This window comes from Podarcis erhardii, assembly GCF_964252035.2.
Source record: "Podarcis erhardii genome assembly, chromosome: 7".
Taxonomy (NCBI): domain Eukaryota; kingdom Metazoa; phylum Chordata; class Lepidosauria; order Squamata; family Lacertidae; genus Podarcis; species Podarcis erhardii.
In genome coordinates, this window is record NC_138511.1 from 52,805,595 (window position 1) to 52,815,656 (window position 10,062).

Consider the following 10,062-nt stretch of genomic DNA (forward strand, 5'->3'; position numbering starts at 1 on the left):
ATCCTGGTCCAATGTTCTAACCAATGCACAGCACTGTCTCTCACACTGGACATGCATAACTTTCCATTTTAAGAGTGTTTGATTTAGGGTGGCTCATGCTCTAAGTTTTTCTCTCCCAAAGACGAAGAAGGGGAAACAAAACATCATTTGAAGTTTGGTCTGCCCACCCATATTTAATGATGTTGTTCCATTTTTGCATTTATAACAACAATGGCAAAACAACCCATAAAACCCACACAGTAGACCCAAAACTACTTTAATTCTTCTGTGTTATTTACCATAGTTCCCTGCCCTTCAACAGGTTCCCAGGGCAGCTTACTGAAATGTTAAAATTACAACAATACAACAAAACTTAAAACAAAACAAAATAAAATGGCATGAGTCTAAGCAATCCTTTGAAAAAGAAAAATGTGTAATGTTAGAGAAAACTGCTTTGCAAAAATGTGTGTATTTGGGGAAAATATGCAAAAAAGTGCATATTAGAAGAAATTCACACTAAAATATTGGTGTATGTTCATGATAACTCTCCCCCCACCCCCAAGCCTGATCTGGAAGTGTGGGGAACTGAAGTCTGGAAAAATGAGAAACTGAGAGAAACCAAAATGGACATATCCACCCATCCCTAGTACCCCCTTTAAGAAGGACCATGGCTCATTGGATAATGTGGATGCTTTGCATGCAAAAGGTCCCAGGTTCAGCTCTGCTTCCTTCAAATAGGGCTGCAAAAGACCCTGCAAGGAGACAACACTGAGCTAGTATCTTGCTTGGTATAAGGCAGCTTCCTAAGTGCCCTTGATTTTGCCCTCAAAGCTCTCCACTGTTATCCCCAGACATCTCCCTGCCCTGGATCTATGTTCCTCCATGGGGCTACCACCCCGACTGTCTCCTGCTTGCTTATAAGACACCACGCCTTCACCCAGCTTACCCCTTCGACATGAAATGCCTTCCTTGAACACCACTTTCTGTCTCAGGTGCATAGGAAGCTGCCTTATGCTAAATCAGACCATAAGTTTATCTAGCTCAGATTTCACTAAACTGCCCCTCAGGGTTTCAGGCTATAGCTCAGTGGGGAAAGCATATGCATGAAGAAAGTCCCAAGTTATATCCTGGTGGCTCCAGGCAGAGCAGGGCATGTCCCCTGCCTGGAGCCCTGGAGAGCTGCTGCCAGTCAATACTGACAATATTGAACTAGATGGTCCGACTCTGTACAAGGCAGCTTCCTCTGTTCCTTCTTATTCTTTTCAGTTTGGGTCTTTGGCACACTGGCTGCTTGCTTTTGTTCAGCCAACATGAATTGCCGGAGTTGAGTCTAGTTACCTTGTCTAGAATAACTGTTTCTGAAGAGTCATGCTTCTGGATGAAGAGCTGGTCTGCATAGCTGTGCTTGAACAGATAAAGAACGAAGGAGTCATAGTAAGTAACAACAGCGTGGTCACCACTATGGAGATTAACCTCATTTTCTCCCCTGGCCCTCATTAGATCATCTCTGTGCTTGTCAAACTCTCCTCTTTCCCGTTTGTGTTTGGTGCCTCTTTCGCAGTTTCCGTCCTCTCTGAAGGGCTCATCTGTTCAAACAGTCTAGATAGCCTGGTAAACCTCACGCTGCTTTGGAAGTTCCTGGCAGCAAAGGCGTAAAGGAGAGGGTTGATGCAGCTGCTCACGAAGACAAGCGAGCCTGTGATGTTGGCCCCCACTGCTGAAATCTTCTCCAGAGCTTCAGATGTCCCTGGATAGGACTCCTCCATCAGAGCTGAAGCAATGCTTATCAAGTTAAAGATGTGATGGGGCAGCCAGCAGAGACAAAAGGCCACAACTATTGAAGCGATCAGCTTTGCAGAGCGTTGTTTTGATGGAGAAGTCATGTTTCTGATTCTTCTGCCAACCAGCACATAGCAGATGGAGATGAAGGCAAAGGGCACGACAAAGCCCACAAGAGTCTCCAGCAAGAGACAGGCAGTCATTTGAGCGTTACTATCATAAGTGTAATCTGCGCACTGAAGACCTGCCTCTGTGTTGTTGGTTTCCCGAAACGGGATGATGACAGCTCCAAAGGCAATGGCGAGGAACCATATGGCAAAGACCAACATCCTGGTGGTCATCTTCTTCTTCCAGCGTTGGACAGCAAAGGGGTAAAAGACAGCCATGAACCGCTCGAAGCTCAGGGCCATGATCAGGAAGATGCTTGCGTACATGCTGAAATAAACGACAAATGTCAGGGCTTTGCAAGCAACAAGCCCAAAGAGCCAGGTGTTGGCGAAGGAGTAGATCCAGATTGGCAAGGTGATGAGAACCAGGAGGTCAGCGATGGCCAGATGTAGGATCAGCGTGACCGTCGGAGGCCTTTGGGTCATTCTGCCACAGATGGTCCAAATGACAAAGGAGTTCCCAGGGACCCCGACGATGAATGACAAACTCAGCACTGTGCAAACTAAATGCCTTGCAATGGACAAAGGCAGGAGATCGTTGCTTTCTTCAGAGGGATCCATTTTGAGTGGAGCTTTGGCTGAGCTTCTGCTAGTGGTTGCAGCTTCTATGTTCTGTGGTAAATGCCCGCTGCTTTGCTTCTGACCCTCCAAAGGCTGTCTAAGACTGGAAGAGAACATGACCACAAAAGAGAGCTTCTGCCTACACAGATAATGGTTTCATATCCTATTTTTTTCTGCTGAGCTTTTTCCATTTACATATTGAGAAACTGTCTACATTGGGTGTGTGTCACCAAAACCCAAGCAAAGCATGGCTATAGTTAAAAAGAAGTGGAAGCATGATCGTATTTACTTGCTTCTCTTAAGCGTGTAGGTAGACACCAGTTTTCTTTTGGAGAGCTGGTAAAACCAGACTTGATGTAGGAGACACCCCCCCCCCCCATTAATTGTTTTTATCACAAATTTAAAAAAGAAGGAAAGAAGAAGAAAATAACTATCGGCTCTCGTTATGAGTACAATAAAATTCATCTTATGAATTCATCATTGTGAATCCAATATATTCATCTAAATGCAAACACATAAAGCACACAAATCTCCAGAGAGATATCCACTCAAGACTGTTCTTAATAAGAAATATGTTAAGAGGGTTGTAATGTCCTCAGACCATTGACTGGGTGGGCATTTATCCTTCGAGGCCTGAAGTATAAGTTCCTTAGCAACCACAAGGGTTCGTAAAATCCACTTTTGTTGTCCTGCCATTAATCCTCATGCTAGAGGGATACAGGTTAAAAGCACATGAACATCTGCAAATGTCAAGGATTTCTCCAGTACAAAATTTATAAGGACACCAGCTTCAGACCAAAAAGACTATATCATTGAACATGCCCACAACAAGGGATTATCAGCATTACACCCTCAGCATCTCACTCTGTTAAATAGTGCCTTCCCTTGAAACATTACTTTTTTCCCGGATCAGTCTCAATTTTAAATCTCAATTTTTTTTGCAAATGCAATTGGAAGATATATAAAGAAATAGCACAAAGCGCATATATTATCCATGGCAAAATATTCATCTTAGGTGGTCTGCTTAGTGATGCTTAGCTTTCCAAATTACCGGAAATCTCCATTATCAACCTATTTTAGCTCATTTCAGTCATTTGTGAAATATCTTTTGGAACCGAAATGCCTAGGTATGCTATGACATTTTGGGCCCCAACAAAATCACCACTGTATAAAATCTTGCCTGACTCCTGGAGAACTCAGAAGCTTGCCACACTTTTGTGGCATTTTGGTTGGTCCCAATAAACAAATATTGCCAAACAGCAGATTTTATTCGTTGTTGAATGGATGTGTGCTTCCACCTAGTGGCTCAATCTGAACCTAACAGCTACACTTAACTGAATTAACTATGCATCACTGAAGTGGCAGTCATTTTCTTTCTTTCTTTCTTTCTTTCTTTCTTTCTTTCTTTCTTTCTGTTGTAATACTCATTTATTACAGTCAGATAAATGGCCATGATAAAATTAGGAAAATGGTGAAACTATTGAGCCATGGAACACTGAGGAAAATTTATCTAGTACAGTATTGTGACAGAAGCAGTTTGTATGAAAATGTGGATTCACAGAGGTTGCTACTGTAAAAACAGAATTGATAAGACATGCCCTTTCTCCAAAAGTTCCTTTTCTAAAAATCCTTTCTAGCTGATTTTCTTTATACAGTGGTACCTCGGGTTAAGTACTTAATTTGTTCCGGAGGTCCGTTCTTAACCTGAAACTGATCTTAACCTGAAGCACCACTTTAGCTAATGGGGCCTCCTGCTGCCGCCGCGCTGCTGCTGTGCGATTTCTGTTCTCATCATGAAGCAAAGTTCTTAACCTGAAGCACTATTTCTGGGTTAGCAGAGTCTGTAACCTGAAGCATATGTAACCTGAGGTATCACTGTACATGCAAACTAAGTACAGATGGACGTACAGTGGTACCTCGGGTTACATACGCTTCAGGTTACAGACTCCGCTAACCCAGAAATAGTACCTCGGGTTAAGAACTTTGCTTCAGGATGAGAACAGAAATCGTGTTCTGGCGGCACGGCAGCAGCAGGAGGCCCCATTAGCTAAAGTGGTGCTTCTGGGTTAGTGGAGTCTGTAACCTGAAGCGTATGTAACCCGAGGTACCACTGTATATGATTTTGGATTGTTATTGCTCCTGAGCCTGACTGGGAGATTTAAGACTAGGAACAAAAGTTGCTATGTGGACTAGAGTTAGGGCTGGATTAAGACCTTTGGACAGAGCTGCAGCTACAGAGGGGGAGGGGGGACTAGCTGGGTTTTTTGCCCCGGGTGAACCCTTCAGAGCGACATCATTGAGGCTCCCAGACTATGTGTGTGTGTACGCAAATGTGTGCACAGGTTTGTTTGCCAAAGTGGGTCTTTGACCCGGGTGAAAGAAAGCCTAGTTTCGCCCCTGCCTTGGATGCCCTTAGCACTTAAAAGTGCTCGGTCTACTTTAGGCTTTAAGCATGCCAGTGCTAATGTTTATGTTTCCCCAAGCTTAGTGAAACATCCCTCCTGTGTGTGGGTGATGCTGTTTCAGTTGCATAAGCAACAAAACCCACAGCACAAGCGTGAGGAGGAGTCATTATCATGTTTTCTCCAGTATTTTTTTTAAATTTAAACTTGTCCTGTCCTGTCCTGATGCTGTCAGGGTCTGACTCTGAATCTGTGACAGTCAGGGGAAGAGGCTGTGGGCTTTACACAGCAGAGTTAGCTAGCATGCTGGTCGTGTTGGTGGATCTGTACGTAAGTATCTTTACTTCAAAGAGCAGAGGAACTGCTTATAGTAGACAGCAGTGTTTAGCACTGGCACTGCCTTGTGTCTGGAGACAATAAACACATTTATTACTTTGAACTGTGTGGAAGAGGACCTTTCCCCCTTAACAGGGGACTCTGGAAGAAGCTATTCCACTGAGAGCAGGAAATCTCTGAAGACTCTGCTGGGGCTCCACACACTCTGCTGATATATCACACTGATTGGGGTGTGGTGAACTACCAACTGACTTCCACAGGTCACCAACGTGTTTCATCTTGGTCAGAAGCGAGTTCCACAGGATGAGTTCTATGGAACCAAATGATGGTTTTGCACTGCACATGGTATTTCATAATAGCATCAGGTGATGGTGGGAGCGAATGGTAAGAATCAGGATCCCAGTTGGTGTAGACAAGGGTGGCCCATCCTGTTTTGCCCCCTGAGGTGAAAGGAGAAGGTGCTGCCCTCCTGCGCATGTGCTTCTGTGCTTACTGGGGTCACGCAGCTGCAGTTTCCAGGTTCTGGTGAGATTTTGCTGCCACAGCCACTCCTCTGACACCAGTGGGAGGGGTCCATGGAGATGCCTCTTGGATTTTGCTACCTGAGGCAGCTGCCTCAGTCTACCTTATGGATGGGTCAGGCCTGGGTGTGAAGGAAGAAGTCAACTCTTTCCTCCTCTACTACAGTTGATCCTGCCAACGGAGGGATAGGATGGAATTTCCTCTGGTTTGCAAATACAGTGGTACCTCAGGTTACATACACTTCAGGTTACATACGTTTCAGGTTACAGACTCCGCTAACCCAGAAATAGTGCTTCAGGTTAAGAACTTTGCTTCAGGATGAGAACAGAAATCGTGCTCCGGCAGCACGGTGGCAAGAGGAGGCCCCATTAGCTAAAGTGGTGCTTCAGGTTAAGAACAGTTTTGGGTTAAGTACAGACCTCCGGAACGAATTAAGTACTTAACCTGAGGTACCACTGTACTGTAGCCCCCACTACTGGTATGAGTGTGGGTGTCAGTGGCAGCAGTCCCTTTCCAGAGAGTTCTCCTTAGTCTCCTGTCTATTCCCAACCTTTTCAGCTAGTGCCTTGGCTGCACTGCTTGCTTACTGCTGGCCCAGGCTTGCTGGCTATCTCATTTTCCCAATATGTCACAGACAACACTGTTTGGGAAAGGTCCCCGAGGCTAGGGTGGCCATGTTTCCCACGATTCAGAGGACAGTCTGTAAAGTCTGCTACTTAAAGTCCTGTTTAAAGTGAAAGAACCCTGTGAAAGCGGACCTGGATCGAATCTACACACATATAAAAAATGCTGTGAAAATACTTTTTTAAAAAAACATTTTGAAAAATACATTGAATTTTGCATAGCTCAGTGTTGCCACTTAGCTTCGCCTCTGTATATTGCACTTTACAACACATTTAAAACGTTTTATTTGCTGCTGTATAGCTGAGTCCCTCCAGGGGCCTTGAACTTGCCCATCCACAGTTATCACCTGGACAGAACACTGAGCAGGCACACAGGTCACCCAGTCACAGCCCTCCCAACTATGTTTATATCAACAAAATTTTCTATATGCTTAAGGTCCTGGTTGTCCCAAGCTCTGATATAACCTTCCTCTCTGTTTTTCACTTGTATGGTGGCACCTTTCCACAGACTAAGCTGTGTGCACATTATACATTCGAAGAACACTCTTTCCCCCAAGGACTTCTGGGCAACATAGTTTGTTAACGGTTGCTGGGAATTGTAACTCTGTTGCAGGAAAACTACAGTGCCCAGAACCCTTTGAGGGGATGACTGTGTTTTGAATGTGCTCTAAAGGTATTGTGTGTGGACAGCCTAATAAGAATGGTGTCATTAATTCTCACCTCTTCAAAAGTGACCTTCTCTTTGGATTTAAAAACATTCTGGTCCTGACTAGGTTGAAAATGGCATAAGGCTACAGATATATATATACACATTAAAAATATTTACCTCAGAACATCATTCAGAAGAACTATGTAATTCAACAAAATTTCTGTTTTTGCAATGAAACAGTACCTGAGGCTGTTTCCCCTGCCCTTCCAAAGTTGTTGAGACTTGTGAAGTTCCCAGCACCTACCTATCTGGGTGTATTTTATGAAGTCTCCTACCTGGAGATGCTGAGGATTGAACCTTGGGCATTTTGCAGGCAAAGCAGATGGTGTCTCATGGAATTACAGTCCTCTTAAACTTGGGAGGGATGAGTTTTCTACTGCATATAAAAGGAGGTTGGAGTGGCCTCCCTCTGGAAATGTTGCTTAATGAAGAACACCTTTATTAGAGAACCAGAGATGTGAAAATGAAGAGAGCTGTTGCAGCAAGCCAGTAGACAGAACAGCAGGTGCCTCAAAGTTCTGACACAGTATCAAGATGGAGGAGGAGGAGTAATGCCCAGGGCCAAGGCAGGTGGGTTGTCAAGATACCAGTGGCCCACCCTCCTGGGTTACATCACTTGCTACTGGCATAAAAGTTGCCAGCCAGAGGTGTCAAGTGGGGGAATTAGGAGTAGTAGGAGAGACAGGTGTGGTGTGAGAGGCTATGTTGGAGATCAGCCCCTTTGGGTAGCTTTGAAATAATTTTTTTTTAAAAAAGAGTTGATGGTCCTGCTCCGAGTCATATGTTGAATATGGCAGGGACATCTTTGCCAAAATGATGCTTTTGGATTAGGATTAGGATTAGGATTGGCTGAGTGGTGCAGAGAGTGGAAGAACAGGAAGTTGACAGAAGTGCCCCTGCTAATGTGTGTGGAACAGGAAAGAGTGTGTGGCTTTGAGATTTTGGAATTTTTTTTTTTTCCGGGGAGGGCTTTGGCCCAGTGGACCAGCCTTCACTAATGTTAAGATGTCTGTTTAAACTGTAGTAATTCCTTTAAAATTTGCATGCATCACTATATGCAAACTTAATGTGACACATTTGACCTCATTTTTTATTTTTTATTGGTGGTGTGTGTATAAGTGGCTGCCTTAGGGACAAGTGACAGGCTGCATCCAGTCTGGTAATTCAGAAGTTTGTGCAGGCCTGGTGTTCCTCCCTTTCTTCTTTACTTGCTGGGAAGATGCTGCTAATTGAGCTTGGGACCTTGGGGTGGGCAGCAAAGACTCCTGCTGCAATAATGAAATCATTTCCAGCAAACCCTTGTGATGTAGATCTCCAGGGGGAGTAGACCTTAAAAAGAAATCAATTGGAAAGATGTATATGGAACATCACACACACCGTATACATTAGCTGATGGTGGCTTCTGTTAATTCCATTATCTTTGAGTGAGGCTTGATTGCACCAGCTGGCAAACTGCCATGTTTTAAGCGGGACCAGAAATGTCCTGGGACACGATCTCCAATGCGCCCGCAAAAAGAAGCTCCACTAGTGTTGTTCTCTCCTTCTGGGCAGTGATATGGATTGGGCCCAGAGGGAGAGGCCAAATGAATGGGCAGTGGTGGCAGAATGGAGTAGTGGTGAGAGTATTGGATTAAGATCGAGGGAGACCAGGGTTCAAATCCCTGCTCAGCCATGAAACTCTCTGGGTGACCTTGGGCCAGTCGGAGTCTCTTAGCCTGACCTACCTCAGAGGGTTGTTGTGAGGATAAAATGGGGAGGAAGAGAACCATGTATGCCACCTCAAGCTCCTTGGAGGAAAGGCAGAATAAAATGCAATTAAGCAAATAAATCAACTCAGAGAGTAGGATTACACAGAGAGCACCTTATACAGGGGGCCCAATGTTTGGAGCAGGCATGGACCCTGACCTCTCCCAATAGACAATCTTTCGCCAATCTGGTGCCCTCCAGATGTTTTGAACTACAGTTCCCACCCACCCCAGCCAGCATGGCCATGCCTCCCTTTTTACATTACACCCCCTTCTTTTCCGTGTCTCTTCTTAGATCATAAACCTATGGGCAGGGTCTGTTTATCCACATACCTACTTCAGAGTATGCTTGCGAAAAAAGAAAGCAAGCTGGAATCCAAAGCTAGGGTTACAGAACCCTCCTAGAGCACCAGTGTAATGCTGCCATTCCTCTCCTCTACACCCAGCTCCATGTTTTGGGGGTTCTCTACAGCTGCCTCAGTATGCCAAGTACAGTGGTACCTCGGGTTACAGATGCTTCAGGTTAGAGATGCTTCAGGTTACAGACTCCGCTAACCCAGAAATAGTACCTCGGGTTAAGAACTTTGCTTCAGGATGAGAACAGAAATTGTGCTCCGGCAGCGCGGTGGCAGCAGGAGGCCCCATTAGCCAAAGTGGTGCTTCAGGTTAAGAACGGACCCCTGGAAGGAATTAAGTTCTTAACCTGACGTACCAATGTACTGACACCAGACCTGTGGTGTTCTTTCAAGACTTTCCTCCCAACCCATCATTTCTATGAAATTTTGGGCAGAACTCCCTAGTCCTTATCCCATACTGAAATGGAGCAGAAACACATCATTCTGGATGATACTTGTGAGTCCCCTTCAAACCTGTGATCCTGTGTATGTGACTTAGAACATTTGAGAGGAAACCTGGTGAACCTGTCATTCTAGTTCCTTTGTTAAGGTATTGTCCTTAGCTGGCCAGTTAAGTCCTTTCATCAGCATCTCTAAGAGAGTGTCACATCACCCTAGGATGAAGAACAACAGGCCAAAGGCTATGTGTGTGAGTCTTTGGCAGATGCTGGAAGTTGGGAAACACAGAGGCATGTCTGCTCAGTGCTGGACCCAAAGCTGTTTCTTGGCGCTTCCATGAAAGCCTAATGGTGAAGCAAGACCTGGGGATATTGAATGCTTTGGGCCCCTCCATCCTATGCTCAGGTTGTGCATATGTGCAAATGAGGCCACAAAGACACCACAG

General features: G+C 44.9%; 1 protein-coding gene across 1 annotated transcript; it reads right to left on the minus strand.

Moving 5' to 3' along the window:
* Nucleotides 1–317: 317 nt before the first annotated feature.
* Nucleotides 318–2,579, minus strand: LOC309347131 (leukotriene B4 receptor 1-like). The gene has a single exon (XM_081871478.1). The coding sequence runs from the start codon at nucleotides 2,484–2,486 to the stop codon at nucleotides 1,476–1,478; it is 1,011 nt and encodes a 336-aa protein (XP_081727604.1). The 5' UTR covers nucleotides 2,487–2,579; the 3' UTR covers nucleotides 318–1,475.
* Between the last annotated feature and the right edge of the window lie 7,483 nt (nucleotides 2,580–10,062).